Source organism: Nerophis ophidion, linkage group LG06 (genome assembly GCF_033978795.1).
Source record: "Nerophis ophidion isolate RoL-2023_Sa linkage group LG06, RoL_Noph_v1.0, whole genome shotgun sequence".
Classification (NCBI taxonomy): domain Eukaryota; kingdom Metazoa; phylum Chordata; class Actinopteri; order Syngnathiformes; family Syngnathidae; genus Nerophis; species Nerophis ophidion.
This window is the reverse complement of record NC_084616.1, coordinates 5,279,366-5,304,956: the sequence shown is the minus strand read 5'-3', so window position 1 is coordinate 5,304,956 and position 25,591 is coordinate 5,279,366. Positions and strand designations below refer to the sequence as shown.

The following is a 25,591-nucleotide window of genomic DNA, read 5'->3' as shown; positions in this document are numbered from 1 at the left end:
GTTCTTATACCCAATCATGGCACCCACCTGTTCCCAATTAGCCTGCACACCTGTGGGATGTTCCAAATAAGTGTTTGATGAGCATTCCTCAACGTTATCAGTATTTATTGCCACCTTTCCCAACTTCTTTGTCACGTGTTGCTGCCATCAAATTCTAAAGTTAATGATTATTTGCACATAAAAAAAAACTGTTTATCAGTTTGAACATCAAATATGTTGTCTTTGTAGCATATTCAACTGAATATGGCTTGAAAAGGATTTGCAAATCATTGTATTCTGTTTATATTTACATCTAACACAATATCCCAACTCATATGGAAACGGGGTTTGTACAATTTATTTGTACCATCTCTGTGCACAAAACCCTGCCTGGTGATGATGATGATGATGATCTGCAGTGGAAACCAAAAACATGTAAGTAATCCGCTCGAACATTGCTCGGATGATGTCATCAATGTGAACATGTGACAGGGGTGCAGAGAAACCACTCCTGCATCATCATCAACTAAAGATGATGAAAAAAAATCATGCTGCTTTTTATTAGGGCTGCACAATTGGAACATGAAATGGCCAAATGACTGCGGCGGTAGAAAAAAAATAAAATAAAAAAAGATTTAAGTCCTAGGTCACTTTTTATGAGCTGAAAAAAAATATGGTATCACGGGGGTTTGCTGGAAATGACCAATAAAACATGTGTGGAGTGTAAGTGATAATGCGTGCGTGTGTGTGTGTGTGTGTGTGTGAGACAAAGATAGCCATATGTAAATCTTGCATTAGCTAATCAAAAAGTTGCCTCTGGTAGCAAAGCAAGCACTTTGTGTGTGTGTGTGTGTGTGTGTGTGTGTGTGCACGTTTGTATAGTAGAGAGTCACCTCTGCTACACAGATAGTCCAATCCAACCCCTTTTAATTATGTGAGCGAGTGAATATGGCGAAAGGTAAATTGCTCTGTCAAGCTGGGGAATGGGTTTTTTTATGTTTGAGCCCTCGTCACTTGGCATTTCTATTATTCAATGTGGAGAGACGCACGGAGGAGGAGGAGGAGGAGGAGGAGGAGGAGGAGGAAGAACGGACGGGTGGGGGGAAAAAAGAAAAAAAAAAAGAAAAGATACAGCGCTTCCGAAAGTGCACATTGACAAATGTTTGTGATGTCACATCTCCGCAATGAGGAATGAGGAGATAATGTGGGACAGAAGATAGATGGTCTGGGCGGGGATGAAAGAAAAGGAAAATAAGAAAAATGCTCTAATAAACATTAAAAACCTAAATATAGTAACACATTTATATTTTATTCCATTAATATATTTGTATTATCCATCCATCCATCATCTTCCGCTTATCCGAGGTCGGGTCGCGGGGGCAACAGCCTAAGCAGGGAAACCCAGACTTCCCTCTCCCCAGCCACTTCGTCTAGCTCTTCCCGGGGGATCTCGAGGCGTTCCCAGGCCAGCCGGGAGACATAGTCTTCCCAACGTGTCCTGGGTCTTCCCAGTGGCCTCCTACCGGTTGGACGTGCCCTAAACACCTCCCTAGGGAGGCGTTCAGGTGGCATCCTGACCAGATGCCCGAACCACCTCATCTGGCTCCTCTCCATGTGGAGGAGCAGCGGCTTTACTTTGAGTTCCTCCCGGATGGCAGAGCTTCTCACCCTATCTCTAAGGGAGAGACCTGGAAACTCATTTGGGCCGCTTGTACCCGTGATCTTATCCTTTCGGTCATGACCCAAAGCTCATGACCATAGGTGAGGATGGGAACGTAGATCGACCGGTAAATTGAGAGCTTTGCCTTCCGGCTCAGCTCCTTCTTCACCACAACGGATCGGTACAACGTCCGCATTACTGAAGACGCCGCACCGATCCGCCTGTCGATCTCACGATCCACTCTTCCCTCACTCGTGAACAAGACTCCTAGGTACTTGAACTCCTCCACTTGGGGCAGGGTCTCCTCCCCAACCCGGAGATGGCACTCCACCCTTTTCCGGGCGAGAACCATGGACTCGGACTTGGAGGTGCTGATTCTCATTGTTTTTATTCATGTTTACGGTATAATCAGATTTGTATACTTTTGTTTTATATAAATGTACGTATATATACACACAAATTTGAATAAGTAATCCCGATTAATCGCATTTTGTTCATAGTTAACTCAAAATTAATCGCTAAAAAATATGACTTTTCAGGTTGATTGGCAACACTAAATGGTCCCTAGTGCGTGAATGTGAGTGTGAATGTTGTCTGTCTATCTGTGTTGGCCCTGCGATGAGGTGGCGACTTGTCCAGGGTGTACCCCGCCTTCCGCCCGATTGTAGCTGAGATAGGCGCCAGCGCCCCCCGCGACCCCGAAAGGGAATAAGCGGTAGGAAATGGATGGATGGATAATAAGTGTACCCTAGACAGACCATTTTCGACTTTTTAATACCATGAGTCCATGACTGGACAATTAGTTTGCTTATATGCTTTTTTTTAACAAAAAGGACATAAACACACTTCTAATGAGGATAAAAAATAAAAAATAAAATACCCGCGGTCCTTGCCAGATTTTGTGTTTTGTAGAAATATCAAATTGGTATTCCTGCTGTAGGAGCACTTGCGTTCAGAGAAGGAGCTACACCATGTTTAGATGCCAGTTTCTCGCATTAATAACACAACAGATTTGTATACTGTTGTTTTATATATGTATACATATATACATACACGCATTAAAATATTTAATCCCGATTAATCACATTTTGTTCAAAATGAATGACGATATCGCTAATAAATATGACTTTTCATCATTAATAAGTGTACCCTGGACAGACCATTTTCGACTTATTAATACTATAATTGGACAGTTACTTTGCTTATATGCTTGTTTTTTTAAACAAAAAGAACCAAAACACACTTTTATGAGGATTAAAAAAAAAAAAAAACTGCAGTCTTTGCCAGATTTTGTGTTTTGTAGAAATATCAAATTTGTATTCCTGCTGTAGGAGCACTTGCGTTCAGAGAAGGAGCTACACCATGTTTAGATGCCAGTTCCTCGCATTAATAACACAACATGTTGATATTTACGATCCAAGAATGAGGAGATAATGTGGAACAGAAGATAGATGGTCTGGGCGGGGATGGAAGAAAAGGAAAATAAGAAAAATGCTCTAATAAACATTAAAAACCTAAATTTAATAACAGGTTTATATTTTATTTAATTTATGCATTTGTATTTCATCTGTTTTCATTCATGTTTACAGTATAACCAGATTTGTATACTTTTGTTTTATATATGTATACATATATACATACACGCATTAAAATATTTAATCCCGATTAATCACATTTTGTTCAAAATGAATCGCGATATCGCTAATAAATATGACTTTTCATCATTAATAAGTGTACCCTGGACAGACCATTTTCGACTTTTTAATACTATAATTGGACAGTTACTTTGCTTATATGCTTGTTTTTTTAAACAAAAAGAACCAAAACACACTATGAGGATTAAAAAAAAAAAAAACTGCAGTCTTTGCCAGATTTTGTGTTTCTAAAAATATCAAATTTGTATTCCTGCTGTAGGAGCACTTGCGTTCAGAGAAGGAGCTACACCATGTTTAGATGCCAGTTTCACGCATTAATAACACAAAATGTTGATTGTTACGATCCAGGAATGAGGAGATCATGTGGAACAGAAGATAGATTGTCTGGGCGGGGATGAAAGGAAAGGAAGATAAGAAAAATGCTCTAATAAACATTAAATACCTAAATTTAATAACACCTTTTTATTTTATTTCATTTATGCATTTGTATTATATCTGTTTTCATTCATGTTTACAGTATAACCAGATTTGTATACTTTTGTTTTATATATGTATACATATATACATACACGCATTAAAATATTTAATCCCGATTAATTACATTTTGTTCAAATTGAAACGCGATATCGCTAATAAATATGACTTTTCATTCTTAATAAGTGTACCCTGGACAGACCATTTTCGACTTTTTAATACCATGATTGGACAGTTACTTTGCTTATATGCTTGTTTTTTTAAACAAAAAGGACCAAAACACGCTTTTATGAGGATTAAAAAAAAAAAACTGCAGTCCTTGCCAGATTTTGTGTTTTGTAGAAATATCAAATTGGTATTCCTGCTGTAGGAGCACTTGCGTTCAGAGAAGGAGCTACACCATGTTTAGATGCCAGTTTCTCGCATTAATAACACAACATGTTGATTGTTACGATCCAGGAATGAGGAGATAATGTGGAACAGAAGATAGATGGTCTGGGCGAGGATGAAAGAAAAGGAAAATGCTCTAATAAACCCACTAAAAACCTAAATATAATAACACCTTTTTATTTTATTCCATATATATATTTGTATTATATTTGTTTCTATTCAAGTTTACAGTATAATCAGATTTGTATACTTTGTTTTATATATGTATACATATATACATACACACATACAAATATTGAATCCCGATTAATCACATTTTGTTCAAAATTAATCGCGATATCGCTAATAAATATGACTTTTCATCATTAATAAGTGTACCCTGGACAGACCATTTTCGACTTTTTAATACCATGATTGGACAGTTACTTTGCTTATATGCTTGTTTTTTTAAACAAAAAGAACCAAAACACACTTTTATGAGGATTAAAAAAAACTAAAACTGCAGTCCTTGCCAGATTTTGTGTTTCTAAAAATATCAAATTTGTATTCCTGCTGTAGGAGCACTTGCGTTCAGAGAAGGAGCTACACCATGTTTAGATGCCTGTTTCTCGCATTAATAACACAACATGTTGATATTTACGATCCAGGAATGAGGAGATAATGTGGAACAGAAGATAGATGGCTTGGGCGGGGATGAAAGAAAAGGAAAATAAGAAAAATGCTCTAATAAACATTAAAAACCTAAATTTAATAACACGTTTATATTTTATTTAATTTATGCATTTGTATTACATCTGTTTTCATTCATGTTTACAGTATAACCAGATTTGTATACTTTTGTTTTATATATGTATACATATATACATACACGCATTAAAATATTTAATCCCGATTAATCACATTATGTTCAAAATGAATCGCGATATCGCTAATAATTATGACTTTTCATCATTAATAAGTGTACCCTGGACAGACCATTTTCGACTTTTTAATACCATGATTGGACAGTTACTTTGCTTATATGCTTGTTTTTTTAAACAAAAAGGACCAAAACACGCTTTTATGAGGATTAAAAAAAAAAAAACTGCAGTCCTTGCCAGATTTTGTGTTTTGTAGAAATATCAAATTTGTATTCCTGCTGTAGGAGCACTTGCGATCAGAGAAGGAGCTACACCATGTTTAGATGCCAGTTTCTCGCATTAATAACACAACATGTTGATATTTACGATCCAGGAATGAGGAGATAATGTGGAACAGAAGATAGATGGTCTGGGCGGGGATGAAAGAAAAGGAAGATAAGAAAAATGCTCTAATAAACATTAAAAAACTAAATTTAATAACACATTTATATTTGATTTCATTTATGCATTTGTATTATATTTGTTTTCATTCATGTTTACAGTATAACCAGATTTGTATACTTTGTTTTATATATGTATACATATATACATACACGCATTAAAATATTTAATCCCGATTAATCACATTTTGTTCAAAATTAATCGCGATATCGCTAATAAATATGACTTTTCATCATTAATAAGTGTACCCTGGACAGACCATTTTCGACTTTTTAATACCATGATTGGACAGTTACTTTGCTTATATGCTTGTTTTTTTAAACAAAAAGGACCAAAACACGCTTTTATGAGGATTTAAAAAAAAAACTGCAGTCCTTGCCAGATTTTGTGTTTTGTAAAAATATCAAATTTGTATTCCTGCTGTAGGAGCACTTGCGTTCAGAGAAGGAGCTACACCATGTTTAGATGCCAGTTTCTCGCATTAATAACACAACATGTTGATATTTACGATCCAGGAATGAGGAGATAATGTGGAACAGAAGATAGATGGTCTGGGCGGGGATGGAAGAAAAGGAAAATAAGAAAAATGCTCTAATAAACATTAAAAACCTAAATTTAATAACAGGTTTATATTTTATTTCATTTATGCATTTGTATTACATCTGTTTTCATTCATGTTTACAGTATAACCAGATTTGTATACTTTTGTATTACATATGTATACATATATACATACACGCATTAAAATATTTAATCCCGATTAATCACATTTTGTTCAAAATGAATCACGATATCGCTAATAAATATGACTTTTCATCATTAATAAGTGTACCCTGGACAGACCATTTTCGACTTTTTAATACTATAATTGGACAGTTACTTTGCTTATATGCTTGTTTTTTTAAACAAAAAGAACCAAAACACACTTTTATGAGGATTAAAAAAAAAAAAAAACTGCAGTCTTTGCCAGATTTTGTGTTTCTAAAAATATCAAATTGGTATTCAAATTGGTATTCCTGCTGTAGGAGCACTTGCGTTCAGAGAAGGAGCTACACCATGTGTAGATAACAGTTTCACACATTAATAACACAAAATGTTGATTGTTACGATCCAGGAATGAGGAGATAATGTGGAACAGAACATAGATGGTCTGGGCGGGGATGAAAGAAAAGGAAGATAAGGAAAATGCTCTAATAAACACTAAAAACCTAAATTCAATAACACGTTTATATTTTATTTCATATATGCATTTGTATTACATCTGTTTTCATTGATGTTTACAGTATAACCAGATTTGTATACTTTTGTTTTATATATGTATACATATATACATACACGCATTAAAATATTTAATCCCGATTAATCACATTATGTTCAAAATTAATCGCGATATCGCTAATAAATATGACTTTTCATCATTAATAAGTGTACCCTGGACAGACCATTTTCGACTTTTTAATACCATGATTGGACAGTTACTTTGCTTATATGCTTGTTTTTTTAAACAAAAAGGACCAAAACACGCTTTTATGAGGATTAAAAAAAAAAAACTGCAGTCCTTGCCAGATTTTGTGTTTTGTAGAAATATCAAATTTGTATTCCTGCTGTAGGAGCACTTTCGTTCAGAGAAGGAGCTACACCATGTTTAGATAACAGTTTCATGCATTAATAACACAACATGTTGATTGTTACGATCCAGGAATGAGGAGATAATGTGGAACAGAAGATAGATGGCCTGGGCGAGGATGAAAGAAAAGGAAAATGCTCTAATAAACCCACTTAAAAACCTAAATATAATAACACTTTTTTATTTTATTCCATTTATATATTTGTATTATATTTGTTTCTATTCAAGTTTACAGTATAATCAGATTTGTATACTTTGTTTTATATATGTATACATATATACATACACACATACAAATATTGAATCCCGATTAATCACATTTTGTTCATTGTTAACTCAAAATTCATCGCGAGATCGCTAATAAATATGACTGTTCATCTTTAATAAGTGTACCCTAAAGAGACCATTTTCGACTTTCTAACACCATGACTGGACAATTAGTTTGCTTATACGCTTTTTTTTTTTTTTTTAACAAAAAGGACATAAACACACTTTTAATGAGGATAAAAAATTTAAAAAATACTCGCAGTCCTTGCTAGATTTTGTGTTTTGTAGAAATAACAAATTGGTATTCCTGCTGTAGGAGCACTTGCGTTAAGAGAAGGAGCTACACCATGTTTAGATATCAGTTTCGTGCATTAATAACACAACATGTTGATTGTTACGATCCAGGAATGAGGAGATAATGTGGAACAGAAGATAGATGGTCTGGGCGAGGATGAAAGAAAAGGAAAATGCTCTAATAAACCCACTAAAAACCTAAATATTATAACACCTTTTTATTTTATTCCATATATATATTTGTATTATATTTGTTTTTATTCATGTTTACAGGATAATCAGATGTGTGTACTTTTGTTTTATATATGTATACATATATACATACATACATTAAACAATTTAATCCCGATTAATCGCAATTTGTGCATAGTTAACTCAAAATTAATCGCGATATTGCTAATAAATATGACTTTTCAACTTTAATAAGTGTACCCTGGACAGACCATTTTCGACTTTTTAATATCATGATTGGTCAATTACTTTGCTTATATGCTTGTTTTTCTAAACAAAAAGGATATAAACACGCTTTTATGAGGATAGAAAAAATATATATATAAATAAAAAACTGCAATCCTTGCCAGATTTTGTGTTTTGTAGAAATATCAAATTTGTATTCCTGCTGTAGGAGCACTTGCGTTCAGAGAAGGAGCTACACCATGTTTAGATATCAGTTTCATTCATTAATAACACAACATGTTGATTGTTATGATCCAGGAATGAGGAGATAATGTGGAACAGAACATAGATGGCCTGGGCGAGGTTGAAAGAAAAGGAAATACAAGTGGTAGAAAATGGATGGCTGAAAATGTATTCCAGGACACATTTTTAAATAGAGTCGTTATCGTTATTATATATATATATATATATATATATATGTATAGCAGTGATTTTGATGGACATGTGTGCTTGTTCTGTGTGTGTGTGATGTATTGATATGATGTAAAAATATCAAATGCTGAGCTTACTTGTAAATAAAGCATAAATCTCCATCAGTACCTCAGGTATTGATATTCTGGCTCAGCTACTATTTATTTGATCTCAGAGCAGATACAAATGAAAGCAGTATAAATGATGGTAATCTATATTTTCATACAACCAAATATGTTTCTTTATAAGGTTGGCAAACATGAAGAGCAAAAGTCACACTCGTTTAATAAAGTAGCTCCGTTTGAACGTTAAGATACTTTTTTTTTTTCCAGGCATTTCAGATCGAACTAAAACATTGCGAGCTTAAGCTGCTTATAGAAGATAAACAAACTGAGCTGAGGTCCCCACAAATGAGATCTGTTTGAAAACAGACCCTCATTTTCTAAAGTCAGTCTGAGCACATATGATAATAAAACATTTTATTTTTGATTTTTTTTTTTTTTAATAGATTAAGAATTGTTACAAATAAGAATCACGATTCATTTGGAAATCAAATTTTTTGACACCCCTAATGTGTATATTTAAATATACCAAATGCATTATTTTCAAAAAATGTTAAATGTTGATTAAAACATATAATTGATAAAAAAGTATATAAATATTTATATGACTGCAGTGTAACCTCAATTTCCAAACCCCTTGTGGGGGGGTGCAGTCGACGGGCCGAAGCCAGGGCAGGGCACGCTGCAGCCCTGCCCAAGATGGCGGCAAGGAGGTGGAAAAAGCGGCGGAGCAGAAAGGCGGGGTGTGCCGGGAGCGACGCCGCCGCAATCTAATTCAGGTGCGTGGCTCACACACCGGGAAACAATTAACATTTCTGCTCACACTGTATAAAGGGGGAGAGGGAGGAGGGATCGAGGCGGAAGGAGTAGGAGAGCCGGCAACAGCGACCGAGCAGCAAGACAGGAAAAGACAGGAAAAGACACGAGAGACGGAGACGCGGCCGACTAAAGAGCGGACCAGAGAGCGAGACACGGAGGAGCGAGCAGGGTGAGCGACGACGGCGAAAAGACATCTGCCTTTATTGAAAAATAAAATAGTCAAATCTGCAAACACGATCTCCTTCCTGGGTGGTCCATTGAACCCGTACGACGACGGCAAGAGTCGTCTACACCCCTCTTTTGTGAAATTCTCCATTTACAAACTTTTAGGTCGAGCCAAGTACGCCTTTGAGTACGAACTGTGTCTGTGTACGAATGATTCATTCATTCATTCATTTTTTTGTGCAGGGTTTTTGGAAAGGCGTTTTTTTTGTTTTGTCGCCTTTTGACAAGTGATGGCTGTTGTGCTAATTTGATACAAGTCCCAAAAGGACAACAGACCAGCGTAGGATGAAATTACTAAGTAATTGCGAGAAAGACATTAATGGCGCTTGCAAGTATGGAAGAAATTCATACCACAGCAAGTTTTAATTGTGATGAGAATGGGTTATTCTGAAAAAATATGCCAAAGCAGACTTATTTTACAGCAGAGGAGAAGACTACCTCTTGTTCAGCGACACCTTCTTTCTCTTAAGGGTCCTCCTTTTGCCAATGTAAATGTATTTGACTTTTTCAAATGTTTAATATTGTAGACATGTGATTGTTAAGGGCATTTTTGTGATTTCTGATTGTTTGTGAAGGCACCAAAAGGACGTCTGTATACTTGTGTGTGTTGGCAGAGTCAGCTTGTTTTTGTTGATAAAGAAATAGTTGCTCCGTCACCCCCTTGTTATGTTTGTTTGATACACAGTATAGTACAGCATTTTAAAATGTGTTCAAAGCCGACAAACCTTCCCTAAAATATCCACTTCTGTCAAGGCTGCTGCAACCCATTATTCGTATTTACTGTTAATTACGGACTATAAGTCGCTTTGAACCCTGCAGCTTATAAAGCAGTGCTGTTGGTTTATGGATGTTTCTTTGCTGAATGCCATAAAACAAAGTTTCCGCTTGTGACTCAAAGCGGTTTACATAGCGAAACCCAATATCTAAGTTACATTTAAACCAGTGTGGGTGGCACTGGGAGCAGGTGGATAAAGTGTCTTTCCCAAGGACACAGCGGCAGTGACTAGGAAGGCGGAAGCGGGGATCAAACCTGGAACCCTCAAGTTGCTGGCTCGGCCACTCGAACAAATGAGCTATATAGCGCCCAAAGCGGTACAGCTTGGAACATATAAAATGATGGTGTAAGCACAACCAAAAATGCTCCATACATTAGGTGCACCGGGTTAGTTGTTTAGTGGAGTCATATTGCAGTCTACACCTATCTCTTATGTATGGTTGCCATCTACTGGTCACACTTATCATTACACTATGTATCAAACAAAATTGCTCTGAGGTCGGTAAGCACAACCAAAAATGCTCCATACATTAGGTGCACCGGGTTAATTGTTTAGTTGAGTCATATGGCAGTCTACACATATCTCTTATGTGTGGTTGCCATTTACTGGTCACACTTATTATTACACCATGTACCAAATAAAATAGCTCCGAGGTCGGGAAGCACAACCAAAAATGCTCCATACATTAGGTGCACCGGGTTAGTTGTTTAGTTGAGTCATATTGCAGTCTACACATATGTCTTATGTGTGGCTGCCATCTACTGGTCACACTTATCATTACACCATGTACCGAATAAAATAGCTTCGAGATCGGGAAGCACAACCAAAAATGCTCCATACATTAGGTGCACCGGGTTAGTTGTTTAGTTGAGTCATATTGCAGTCTACACATATCTCTTATGAGTGGCTGCCATCTACTGGTCACACTTACCATTACACCATGTACCAAATAAAATTGCTCTGAGGTCGGTAAGCACAACCAAAAATGCTCCATACATTAGGTGCACCGGGTTAGTTGTTTAGTTTAGTCATATTGCAGTCTCCACGTATCTCTTATGTGTGGCTGCCATCTACTGGTCAAGCTTATCATTACACCATGTACCCAAAAAAATTGCTCCGAGGTCGGGAAGCACAACCAAAAATGCTCCATGCATTAGGTGCACCGGATTAGTTGTTTAGTTGAGTCATATTGCAGTCTACACATATCTATTATGTGTGGCTGCCATCTACTGGTCACACTTATCATTACACCATGTATTGAATAAAATAGCTCCGAAGTCGGTAAGCACAACCAAAAATGCTCCATACATTAGGTGCACCGGGTTAGTTGTTTAGTTGAGTCATATTGCAGTCTACACATATCTCTTATGTGTGGCTGCCATCTACTGGTCACACTTATCATTGCACCATGTATTGAATAAAATAGCTCCGAAGTCGGTAAGCACAACCAAAAATGCTCCATACATTAAGTGCACCGGGTCAGTTGTTTAGTGGAGTCATATTGCAGTCTACACATATCTCTTATGTGTGGCTGCCATCTACTTGTCACACTTATCATTACACCATGTACCGAATAAAATAGCTTCGAGGTCGGGAAGCACAACCAAAAATGCTCCATACATTAGGTGCACCGGGTTAGTTGTTTAGTTGAGTCATATTGCAGTCCACACAAATCTCTTATGTGTGGCTGCCATCTACTGGTCACACTTATCATTACACCATGTACCAAATAAAATTGCTCCGAGGTTGGTAAGCACAATCAAAAATGTTCCATACATTAAGTGCACCGGGTTGGTTTTTTAGTGGAGTCATATTGCAGTCTACACATATCTCTTATGTGTGGCAGCCATCTACTGGTCACACTTACCATTACACCATGTACCAAAAAAAATTGCTCCGAGGTCGGGAAGCACAACTAAAAATGCTCTATACATTAGGTGCACCGGATTAGTTGTTTAGTTGAGTCATATTGCAGTCTACACATATCTCTTATGTGTGGCTGCCATCTACTGGTCACACTTATCATTGCACCATGTACCAAATAAAATAGGTGCACTGTCCAGTTTTGAGAAAATGAAAGGATTTTCTAGTCTGAAAAAGAGGGTACACTGTATCTTTGTAAGCATCTCTCTAATTCCGTTCCAGCCCTGATGGACAGGCCTAATTTCCCAGACTCGGACCAACGCCGTCCATTTGTATCAATTACTCTTGACTTGGTCTCCGCGCTCATCCAGACACATGGAAGTCAATTATGTCTAATCTTTGGTAAATTACACGGCGCTCACGCTCACGCTCACGAGGCGGTTACTGTCTGCGTCTCAGTGAAGGTTATCACGGCGGTCATTAGCCTTTACGAGATAAGAGTCTTGCAGGTAAGGGAAGAGGACGGAGAGGAAGAGGAGGTCAGACCCACTGATTTGCTGAGTTACCCAGTGATGCTCACGCTCTGATTGGCTTTTGTGCAATCAGCGCTCCTGTTAGGAAAATCCCACACTGTGTAAATGTTCAATTTTAACTGATTTGTGTTTTTTTTAAGCATTGGTGGTAAAGTTTCTGTCCTGTTTGGGTTTGGTGTTTTTTTTTCCCCCCCTAGTTTAATCTTTCTTCCTGTCAAGGGCTCTTACTTTTGTTCCGCTTCCTGTTCCGGAATGCTTTAGAGCAGATCTGCACAAATCAAGGCCCGGGGGCCACATGCGGCCCGTTAAGCTTTTCAATCTGGCCCGCCGGACATTCCCAAATATTTTTTTTTCGATCTTTAAGATGGAAAGTGTAGCTGCCATTATGATGTGCACTCATGTTTTCTAATGACATTAAGAGCCTGTCTAGAATTACTGCCGGGTCAAACTCGTTTTGCAAAAATAATTAGCGCATGCTTAGCATTACCGCCGGCTCAGGATTAACGCCGGGTAAAACTCGTTTTGCAAAATATTATTTTTACTAGCGCATGTCTAGAATTTCCACCGGGTCAAACTCGTTTCGCAAAAACAATTAACATATGCCTAGAATTTCCACCGGGTCAAACCCGTCACGTCACGAGTGACACTTCACCTGTCATCATTTTCGAAATGGAGGATGCTGATTTCAATCATTTGAAATCGCATAAAGGGAAGAAGATTAAGAGCTTTTCAGTAGGATTTAAGGTCCAAGCTATTGAATATGCTAAAAAAAAAACAGTAAGCAGCTATGTTTTATTCATATACCGTAGCTGCGTGTGTCAAATATGAGTCATTAATTGACTCCCGCCTCCTGGTGGTAGAGGGCGCTAGTGATCCTTCTTGCAACTACTCGGCTGCAGAAGAAGTGACAACAAGCAGCGATCGTTTATTTTTTTCCTCTCGCTTGCACTTTTAACATGGAGGATTACGTATCTAAAATAAAACGGTTTTCTAAACTGGACTTTCAATGGAAGCAGGAGGTAATAAAGGAAGATCTCCATCGAGACAGAGAGACTTTTAAAACTGAAGAAAGATAAGGAAGACTTCTATAAACAAGTTATTGATGCTTTTGATCAGAAGGACTTCATTTATAAGTAAAGGTAAGACCATAATAACGTTTTCTTTTATTAAATGTGCTTTTCATGATACATCCTTACATCACACTCAAATTTATAAGCGCAGGCCTAAATTTACCGCATGCCTTTGGTAAGTGCCGGAGTGAGAAGAGGTTTTAAATTACAGTAATTAGCGCCCCGGCGGCAATTCAAGGAAATACGGTAATCTTGAACGGGTTTGTGCTGAAAACAAAAATATCCTTGTACTTGTTGCAATGACAATAAAGACCTGCTACTTTGGTACATTTTTAGTTGACTTTATACCTTTTTTTTCGCCCTCTTTTTGTGCCCTTATGTGCATTATCCCTTCCATCCTTTGCAACTGAGCTATTTTGTGGAGCAATTTCCCTTGTGGATCATTAAAGTTAGTCTAAGTCTTCGTCTAAATATCCCCGCCACGCCTCCACCATTTGATTTCAAACTTTCAGGACATATGCAGACTCCAAAATACACAAAAAGAGGCCCCCTTTAAAGCGGTATCGGGAACATGCTGCAGACGGCACCTTTAATAAGCACTTTTATGTGCTGTTGGGAAGGTTGGTACTGGCAGGAAAATCCAATTTAAAATATCAATACGCTCCAGTGAGTTTATGCAGAAAAAGTGCTTATTTTGCAGGAATATGTCGGCATTGTTTGTGCGTAATTAGCCACACTGGACGCTCACGGGCCAGTTTTTTTGTTTTTTTAATACCTATTCTTCACAATATGTGAGACTATTGGCCATGCTGAAAGTGTGTGTGTGTGTGTGCCAGCGTGCACGCCTCATGTCACCTCACCTGTTTATCGCTGAGGGTGTACAGGTGCTGGTGGTCGGGGCTGAAGAGCAGGTCTTGCAGGACGGGGCTGCCGTCGCTCACCAGGACATTTTCATAGAGCAGAGCTGGCTGGCTGCTGGAGGTGACCAGGACCTGCAGGAGAGACATGGCCACTAAGTTAAGGCTGAAGTTTGCCAAATACACCTAAAAGTGGAACAAACATTCTTATACAGTTTTTGCATTATTCTGCAAACAAAGTGATTTTCCTCTCCAGAAAAGGAATCAGATGTTTGGGGTGTGTGGATGTAAATATATGTAGACCATATGATTCCCCCCAAACAAACGGTCAGAGCCTTTCTTCCTGTCACTCACAGACACACACACACACACGTGTGACCTGACCTCTCCTCAAGAGATCGAGAACTTTTCTTCCGGTCACTCTCTCACACACACGTGACCTCAATCATCCCCAAGCCATTGAGAGTTTTTCTTCCTGTCACTCACACACACAACAGTGACCTGACTCCTCCCCGAGCCATTGAGAGATTTTCTTCCTGTCACTCGCTCACTCTCTCACACACACGTGACCTGACTCATCCCCAAGCCATTGAGAGCTTATTCTCCTGTCACTCACACACACACACACACCAGTGACTTGACTCCTTCCTGAGCCATTGAGGGCTTTTCTTCATGTCTCTCTCACACACACACACACACACACACACACACACACACACACACACACACGCACACACACACACACACACACACACACACACCAGTGACCTGACTCCTCCCCAAGCCATTGAGAGCTTTTCTTCCAGTCACTCACACCACACACCAGTGACCTGTCTCCTTCCCGAGCCATTGAGAGCTTTTCTTCCGGTCACTTGCTCACTCTTTCTCACACACACACACACACACGTGACCTGACTCATCCCCAAGTCATTGAGTTTTTCTTCCTGTCACACACACACACACACACACAGACACACACACACACACACACACACACACACACACACACACACACACACACACACACACACACACACACACACACACACACACACACACACACACACACCAGTGACCTCACTCCTTCCTGAGCCATTGAGGGCTTTTCTTCATGTCACACACACACACACACACACACGTGACCTCACACCTTCCTGAGCCATTGAGGGCTTTTCTTCATGTCACTCACACACACACACACACACACACACACACACACACACACACAGACCAGTGACCTGACTCCTCCCCAAGCCATTGAGAGCGTTTCTTCCAGTCACTCACACCACACACCAGTGACCTGTCTCCTTCCCGAGCCATTGAGAGCTTTTCTTCCTGTCACTCGCTCACTCTCTCACACACACACACACACACACACACACACACACACACACACACACACACACACACACACACACACACACACACAAAAGTGACCTGACTCATCCCCAAGTCAATGAGTTTTTCTTCCTGTCACACACACACACACACACACACACAAGTGACCTGACTCCTCCCAAAGCCAATGAGAGCTTTTTCTCCTGTCACTTACACACACTCACACACCAGTGACCTGACTCCTTCCTGAGCCATTGAGGGATTTTCTTCATGTCACACACAAACGCACGCACGCACGCACGCACGCACACGTGACCTGACTCCTCCCCGAGCCATTGAGAGCTTTTCTTCCTGTCACTCACTCACTCACTCACTCAATCACACACACACACACACCAGTGACCTGACTCTTTCCCGAGCCATTAAGAGCTTTTCTTCTTGTCTCTCTCTCACACACACACACACGGGTGACCTGACTCTTCACTAAGCCATTGAGAGCTTTTCTTCCTGTCACTCACACCCACACACCAGTGACCTGACTCCTTCCAGAGCCATTGAGTTTTTCTTTCTGTCACACACACACACACACCTATGGTCATGAGCTTTGGGTCATGACCGAAAGGATAAGATCACGGGTACAAGCGGCCCAAATGAGTTTGGGTCTCTCCCTTAGAGATAGGGTGAGAAGCTCTGCCATCCGGGAGGAACTCAAAGTAAAGCCGCTGCTCCTCCACATGGAGAGGAGCCAGATGAGGTGGTTCGGGCTTCTGGTCAGGATGCCACCCGAACGCCTCCCTGGGGAGGTGTTTAGGGCACGTCCAGCTGGTAGGAGGCCACGGGGAAGACCCAGGACACGTTGGGAAGACTATGTCTCCCGGCTGGCCTGGGAACGCCTCGGGATCCCCCGGGAAGAGCTGGACGTAGTGGCTGGGTAGAGGGAAGTCTGGGTTTCCCTGCTTAGGCTGCTGCCCCCGCGACCCGACCTCGGATAAGCGGAAGAAGATGGATGGATGGAGGGAAACGGCAGCAACAATGAAAGAATATCACAAACTAAAAAAATTGCATTTTTTGTAATGAAATGGGGTGATATCTGCATGTGCAACATAAAAGTTATCAAGCCGACAGCAAAAGAATGCTCATTGAAGCCTCATTAAATGACCTAAAAAAACAAACAAAACAAAAAAACAAACACGCGTCATCATTCCGCGACGTTTTCAACAAGAAACTCCGCGGGAAATTTCAAATTGCAATTTAGTAAACTAAAAAGGCCGTATTGGCATGTGTAGCAATGTTCAATCAATCAATCAATGTTTACTTATATAGCCCTAAATCACTAGTGTCTCAAAGGGCTGCACAAACCACCACGACATCCTCGGTAGGCCCACATAAGGGCAAGGAAAAATTCACACCCAGTCGGTGACAATGATGACTATGAGAACCTTGGAGAGGACGAAAGCAATGGATGTCGAGCGGGTCTAACATGATACTGTGAAAGTTCAATCCATAATGGATCCAACACAGTCACAAGAGTCCAGTCCAAAGCGGATCCAACACAGCAGCGAGAGTCCCGTTCACAGCGGAGCCAGCAGGAAACCATCCCAAGCGGAGGCGGATCAGCAGCGCAGAGATGTCCCCAGCCGATACACAGGCGAGCAGTACATGGTCACCGGATCGGACCGGACCCCCTCCACAAGGGAGAGTGGGACATAGGAGAAAAAGAAAAGAAACGGCAGATCAACTGGTCTAAAAAGGGAGTCTATTTAAAGGCTAAAGTATACAAATTAGTTGTAAGGTGAGACTTTAATGCTTCTACTGAGGTAGCATCTCAAACTTTTACCGGGAGGGCATTCCAGAGTACTGGAGCCCGAAATGAAAACGCTCTATAGCCCGCAGACTTTTTTTGGGCTTTGGGGAATCACTAATAAGCCGGAGTCCTTTGAAGGCAGATTTCTTGCCGGGACATATGGTACAATACAATCGGCAAGATAGGATGGAGCTAGACCGTGTAGTATTTTATACGTAAGTAGTAAAACCTTAAAGTCACATCTTAAGTGCACAGGAAGCCAGTGCAGGTGAGCCAGTATAGGTATATATGTATGTATATATGTATATAAAGGTATATACAGTACAGGCGTAATATGATCAAACTTTCTTGTTCTTGTCAAAAGTCTAGCAGCCGCATTTTGTACCAACTGTAATCTTTTAATGCTAGACATGGGGAGACCCCAAAATAATACGTTACAGTAATCGAGACGAGACGTAACAAACGCATGGATAATGATCTCAGCGTCTTTAGTGGACAGAATTCCATCCATTTTCTACCGCTTATTCCCTTTTGGGGACGCGGGGGGGCGCTGGCGCCTATCTCAGCTACAATTCATCATTGATATATAAACTATCAGACTGTGTGGTCGCTAGTAGTGGCTTTCAGTAGGTCTTTAACATTAACACATTTGACAGAATTAGTCCCAGAAACTCTACAAAACACACATTTAAGCAGAAACACACCCAGATGAATAATAAACTACTTTGTAGACATCCAACACTGATGATGCTGCTAGCATCCGCCTCGACTTCAGCAGTTAGCATTAGCTTTAGCATTAGCTTGGTTATATATAAAGCCTTGTCGACTGAAAAGACACAGATTGTAACAATATACTCTTTCAGACATGTTCAAACAGTACAAACATAAATTTCGGGGGTAAAACTATTAACATAAAAACACTTGTACCTGAGAAGGGAGATGTTTTAGTTATGCAGACACAACAAACACGTCTGGAATGTCTGCCAGGAGGAAGTCACGTGTCCTCTAGTATAGTTCACAGCACGAGGCGCCCCCTGCTGGAGCCGCCCAGTATTACAATGGCTCTTATTAATGGTGGAATTACAAAACAATTAAAGACCTACTGAAAGCCACTACTAGCGACCAGAGGTGGGTAGAGTAGCCAGAAATTGTACTCAAGTAAGAGTACTGTTACTTTAGAGATTTATCACTCAAGTATTTACTTGAGTAAAAGTAAAACGTATGTTGTGAAAAAACTACTCAAGTACTGAGTAACTGATGAGTAACCTGTTTGTTTAATTAATACGGCAACAAATAATGCACAAAAACATAACAATAGCAATGAGCAAATTCATAGCCAGGAATATCTCTTAAGCAACTAAAACAATATCCATCCATCCATCATCTTCCGCTTATCCGAGGTCGGGTCGCGGGGGCAACAGCCTAAGCAGGGAAACCCAGACTTCCCTCTCCCCAGCCACTTCGTCCAGCCGGGAGACATAGTCTTCCCAACGTGTCCTGGGTCTTCCCCGTGGCCTCCTACCGGTTGGACGTGCCCTAAACACCTCCCTAGGGAGGCGTTCGGGTGGCATCCTGACCAGATGCCCGAACCACCTCATCTGGCTCCTCTCCATGTGGAGGAGCAGCGGCTTTACTTTGAGTTCCTCCCGGATGGCAGAGCTTCTCACCCTATCTCTAAGGGAGAGACCCAAACTCATTTGGGCCGCTTGTACCCGTGATCTTATCCTTTCGGTCATGACCCAAAGCTCATGACCATAGGTGAGGATGGGAACGTAGATCGACCGGTAAATTGAGAGCTTTGCCTTCCGGCTCAGCTCCTTCTTCACCACAACGGATTGGTACAATGTCCGCATTACTGAAGACGCCGCACCGATCCGCTTGTCGATCTCACGATCCACTCTTCCCTCACTCGTGAACAAGACTCCTGGGTACTTGAACTCCTCCACTTGGGGCAGGGTCTCCTCCCCAACTAAAACAATAATATATATTAAATAATAAATCATGAAAATAAAAAAATTTAAGGCAAATTGAGCCACAATAACTTAACAGCACCATAGGCTCAGTAGGCATTCATCGATTGATTGATTGATTGATTGATTGATTGATTGAAACTTGTATTAGTAGATTGCACAGTACAGTACATATTCTGTACAATTGACCACTAAATGGTAACACCCGAATAAGTTTTTCAACGTTAATCAATTACTTAATAAATGAGCAAGTTGAGGTGATCTACCTCAAATATATATATATATATATATATATATATAATGTATAGTTATTTATTTTGCCGTTTTTGTTGACATGTTGAAGGTGTTTTAATGAATATACATGCATGTTTAACATATAGATTCCTATCTTTCCTGAAGACAAGAATATAAGTTGGTGTATTACCTGATTCTGATGACTTGCATTGACTGGAATCAGACAGTGCTGATAATGTCCACATTTTCAAATGGAGGAGAAAAAAAAGTTCCTCTTTTCTGTCTAATACCACATGAATGTCGTTGGTTTTTGGCATCTTATTTGTCCAGCTTCCATATTCGTTTTTATACACTTTACAAGAAATACATCGGCGGCAAACTCCGTAGTTATCTAGCTTGTATGCGCTGGCTTTCGGAGACTCTTATTTTGTTAGCGCAGGCGCGATGAAGCGGCGCTTTTATTGTGAAGACAGGAACTGTGCGATCAGTCTTTAGGCTTTTGACGGGAAGTACGGTTGAAATAAAAAGTGGCTTTTTTCCTTTACACTTTTGATTGGTTGAAACTTTTATTAGTAGATTGCACAGTACAGTACATATTCTGTACAATTGACCACTAAATGGTAACACCCCGATAAGTTTGTCAACCTTTTTAGGTCGGATTCTACGTGTGACGGTCACGTGACCGCCTGGTTTTGTTTGATTGGTCCAACGTCACCAGTGACTGCATTTGATTGGTGAAACGCAGGCATGCATAGTTCCTACTTAGAGTGCGTGTCTGACAAAATCAAAACAAACAAAACGTGCATTAACAGATCAATAAAAAAAAAAAAAAGTAGCGGGTAGCGAGCTAATTGTAGATAAATGGAACGGAGTAAAAGTAGCGTTTCTTCTCTATAAATATACTCAAGTAAAAGTAAAAGTATGTTGCATAAAAACTACTCTTAGAAGTACAATTTATCCCAAAAATTACTCAAGTAGATGTAACGGAGTAAATGTAGCGCGTTACTACCCACCTCTGCTAGCGACCACGCAGTCTGATAGTTTATACATCAATGATAAAATATTAACATTGCAACACATGCCAATACGGCCTTTTAAGTTGACTAAATTGCAATTTTAAATTTCCTGCGAGGTATCCTGTTGAAAACATCGCAGAATGATGACGCTTATGATGACGCGTGCTTGTGACGTTATTGGTTGGAAGGGACATTTCAGCCCAGCACCGATCACGGCAAAAAGTCGTCTCTTTTCATCGCATAACTACACAGTATTTTGGACATCTGTGTTGCTGAATCTTTTGCAATTTGTTCAATGAATAATGGAGACGTCAAAGAAGAATGCTGTTGGTGGAAAGAGGTGGATTGCAGCTGTCTTTAGCAACCGAAACACAGCCGGTGTTTCTTTGTTGTGAAGCTTTAACACAGAGCGGTCAAGCGGACATGTTTCTCTTCGTCAACCAGCAAGGTTTTGGATGGGAAAATTGTGATATTAAGTCGGCTCTTACCGGAGACATCGGAGGAGCTTCCGTCCTGCTGCAGCAGCGTGACTTCCCTCGGAGACATCCTCGGTAGGCCCGCATAAGGGCAAGGAAAACTCACACCCAGTGGGACGTCGGTGACAATGATGACTATGAGAACCTTGGAGAGGAGGAAAGCAATGGATGTCGAGCGGGTCTAACATGATACTGTGAAAGTTCAATCCATAATGGGTCCAACACAGTCGCGAGAGTCCAGTCCAAAGCGGATCCAACACAGCAGCGAGAGTCTTGTTCACAGCGGAGCCAGCAGGAAAACATCCCAAGCGGAGGCGGATCAGCCGATACACAGGCAAGCAGTACATGGCCACCGGATCGGACCGGACTCCTTATGTGGGCCTACCGAGGATGTCGTAGTGGTTTGTGCAGCCTTTGAGACACTAGTGATTTAGGGCTATATAAGTAAACATTGATTGATTGATTGAGAGACACTCGCGGTCAACACACCCGTGGCCACACCCCTCCGACTTTCAGGTACTATTTCATCTCACTAAAACACTAGCAACACAATAGGCAGATAAGGGATTTTCCAGAATTATCCTAGTAAATGTGTCTAATGACATCTGAATCGCTCCCACTGCAATCACCTTTTTTATAGCTCGGTTGGTAGAGTGGCCGTGCCAGTAACTTGAGGGTTGCAGGTTCGATTCCCGCCTCTGCCATCCTAGTCACTGCCGTTGTGTCCTTAAGCAAGACACTTTACTCACCTGCTCCCAGTGCCACCCACACTGGTTTAAAATGTATCTTAGATATTGGGTTTCACTATGTAAAGCGCTTTGAGTCACTAGAGAAAAACGCTATATAAATATAATTCACTTCACTTCACTTTTCTTTTCTAGTCCTTCACTCTAAATTTCCTCATCCACGAATCTTTCATCCTCGCTCAAAACAATGGGGAAATTGTCACTTTCTCGGTCCGAATAGCTCTTGCTGCTTGAGGCTATGATTATAAACAATGTTAATGCTGGAATTACAAAAAAATTCACTCCCTATATTACAAATAACGGTGTTTTACTAGTGCCATTAACAATACTCATATTTAATTTGCAAATATTAATGATGTAGGAATATAACTCAAGCGCCTACTCTGCTACATACATCCATCCACCCATCCATTTTCTACCGCTTATTCCCTTTCGGGGTCACGGGGGGCGCTGGTGCCTATCTCAGCTACAATCGGGCGGAAGGCGGGGTACACCCTGGACAAGTCGCCACCTCATCACAGGGCCAACACAGATAGACAGACAACATTCACACACTAGGGTCAATTTAGTGTTGCCAATCAACCTATCCCCAGGTGCATGTCTTTGGAGGTGGGAGGGGCCTATCCCCAGGTGCATGTCTTTGGAGGTGGGAGGGGCCTATCCCCAGGTGCATGTTTTTGGAGGTGGGAGGGGCCTATCCCCAGGTGCATGTCTTTGGAGGTGGGAGGGGCCTATCCCCAGGTGCATGTCCTTGGAAGTGGGAGGGGCCTATCCCCAGGTGCATGTTTTTGGAGGTGGGAGGGGCCTATCCCCAGGTGCATGTCCTTGGAGGTGGGAGGGGCCTATCCCCAGGTGCATGTCCTTGGAGGTGGGAGGGGCCTATCCCCTGGTGCATGTCTTTGGAGGTGGGAGGAAGCCGGAGTACCCGGAGGGAACCCACGCAGTCACGGGGAGAACATGCAAACTCCACACAGAAAGATCCCGAGCCTGGATTTGAACCCAGGACTGCAGGACCTTCGTATTGTGAGGCAGACGCACTAACCCCTCTGCCACCGTGAAGCCCATGCATTGAATATAAGCACAATTCCCACATTTTTCACCCCATTCAAAGCGTTCCAACTTCAAACTGTACAGCCTATTCGGGAATGGTGGGCTTTCCCTTGACAAATTCCTAAAATTCCCACATTTTCCCAGAATTCCAGGTTTTCCGTGAAATTTTTCCCATTCAAAATGAATTGACCATTTTTTAAAACTTCCACCATTTCCACATGTTTCAACCTATTCAAACCATTCAACCTTCCTGGAACAAAAACAATTCCAAGATTTTCCAGAATTCCTGGTTTTCCAAAGTCCTATTTTCACCCTTTGTTCTGTCGACTACTAAGGACAAAAACAAAGTTGTTTTTGAACTCGAAACATTCCAGGAATACCGTGGTACCATTTCTCAATTAAAAATGTTACTACTTCAACATTTCAATCAATCAATCAATCAATCAATGTTTATTTATATAGCCCCAAATCACAAATGTCTCAAAGGACTGCACAAATCATTACGACTACAACATCCTCGGAAGAACCCACAAAAGGGCAAGGAAAACTCACACCCAGTGGGCAGGGAGAATTCACATTCAGTGGGACGCCAGTGACAATGCTGACTATGAGAAACCTTGGAGAGGACCTCAGATGTGGGCAACCCCCCCCTCTCTAGGGGACCGAAAGCAATGGATGTCGAGCGGGTCTAACATGATACTGTGAAAGTTCAATCCATAGTGGCTCCAAGACAGCAGTGAGAGTCCCGTCCACAGGAAACCATCTCAAGCGGATCAGCAGCGTAGAGATGTCCCCAACCGATACAGGTTGGGGACATTTCTCATCCGATTCTAAAAATTCCAACACCAACTAATTTTTTTCTTTTTTTTTTTAGCATTTTCCCCCCAAAAATCCCGCTTTTCCCCAAATTTCCTAATGTCATTCACCACTTCAACACTTCTTGCCCTTTTTTTAAACAATTCTAACACCATCCAATTCAGCTCATTCATGCATTGAATCATTTCCCCAAAATTTCGCTTTTTCCAAATTTCCAAGGACATTTTTCCCATTGGCCATTTTTAAAACTTCCACCATTTCCACATTTTTCAACCTATTCAAACCATTCCACCTTCATCATATTACACCTTCCAGAAAATTCAAAAACATTTCATGATTTTCCAGAATTCAATCACTGAATTATACAACTAACTAAATTTACATCCCATCTCACTGGCATGGCCGCCCTACCAACCGAGCTACACCGCCCTATTAGAGTCCAAACATTACACTACAAAGGAAATGAAATCATTCGCCTGCCATTTCCCTATCCAATAATCCCCGACGGTCCCTGAACGCCACCAAACAAACTTTGACACTTTCCCCCCCCGCTCCCTGCGTCATCTTCCTCCATGTCCTGCCACCGGGTGTTGCCGTCTTCATTGTCTGCCAAATCACTGCCTTGGAAGGGAACCTTTGAGGCACACATTAAAAGCGTTACTAAAACGGCCTTCTTTCATCTCCGTAACATCGCTAAAATTCGCTCCATTCTGTCCACTAAAGACGCTGAGATCATTATCCATGCGTTTGTTACGTCTCGTCTCGATTACTGTAACGTATTATTTTCGGGTCTCCCCATGTCTAACATTAAAAGATTACAGTTGGTACAAAATGCGGCTGCTAGACTTTTGACAAGAACAAGAAAGTTTGATCACATTACACCTGTACTGTATATACCTTTATATACATATATACATACATATATACCTATACTGTATATACCTTTATATACATATATACATACATATATACCTATACTGTATATACCTTTATATACATATATACATACATATATACCTATACTGTATATACCTTTATATACATATATACATACATATATACCTATACTGTATATACCTTTATATACATATATACATACATATATACCTATACTGTATATACCTTTATATACATATATACATACATATATACCTATACTGTATATACCTTTATATACATATATACATACATATATACCTATACTGGCTCACCTGCACTGGCTTCCTGTGCACTTAAGATGTGACTTTAAGGTTTTACTACTTACATATAAAATACTACACGGTCTAGCTCCATCCTATCTTGCCGATTGTATTGTACCATATGTCCCGGCAAGAAATCTGCGTTCAAAGGACTCCGGCTTATTAGTGATTCCCGAAGCCCAAAAAAAGTCTGCGGGCTATAGAGCATTTTCCGTTCGGGCTC

At 40.4% G+C, this 25,591-nt stretch overlaps 1 protein-coding gene across 1 annotated transcript in view; it reads right to left on the bottom strand.

The window, feature by feature from the left end:
• Positions 1–25,591, bottom strand: part of LOC133553997 (plexin-A1-like) — a 648,088-nt gene that overhangs the window by 308,841 nt on the left and 313,656 nt on the right. Inside the window, exon 8 of the mRNA XM_061902321.1 lies at positions 14,723–14,854. Within this exon, the coding sequence (XP_061758305.1) occupies positions 14,723–14,854 (132 nt within the window). The remainder of the gene's footprint in view (positions 1–14,722; positions 14,855–25,591) is intronic.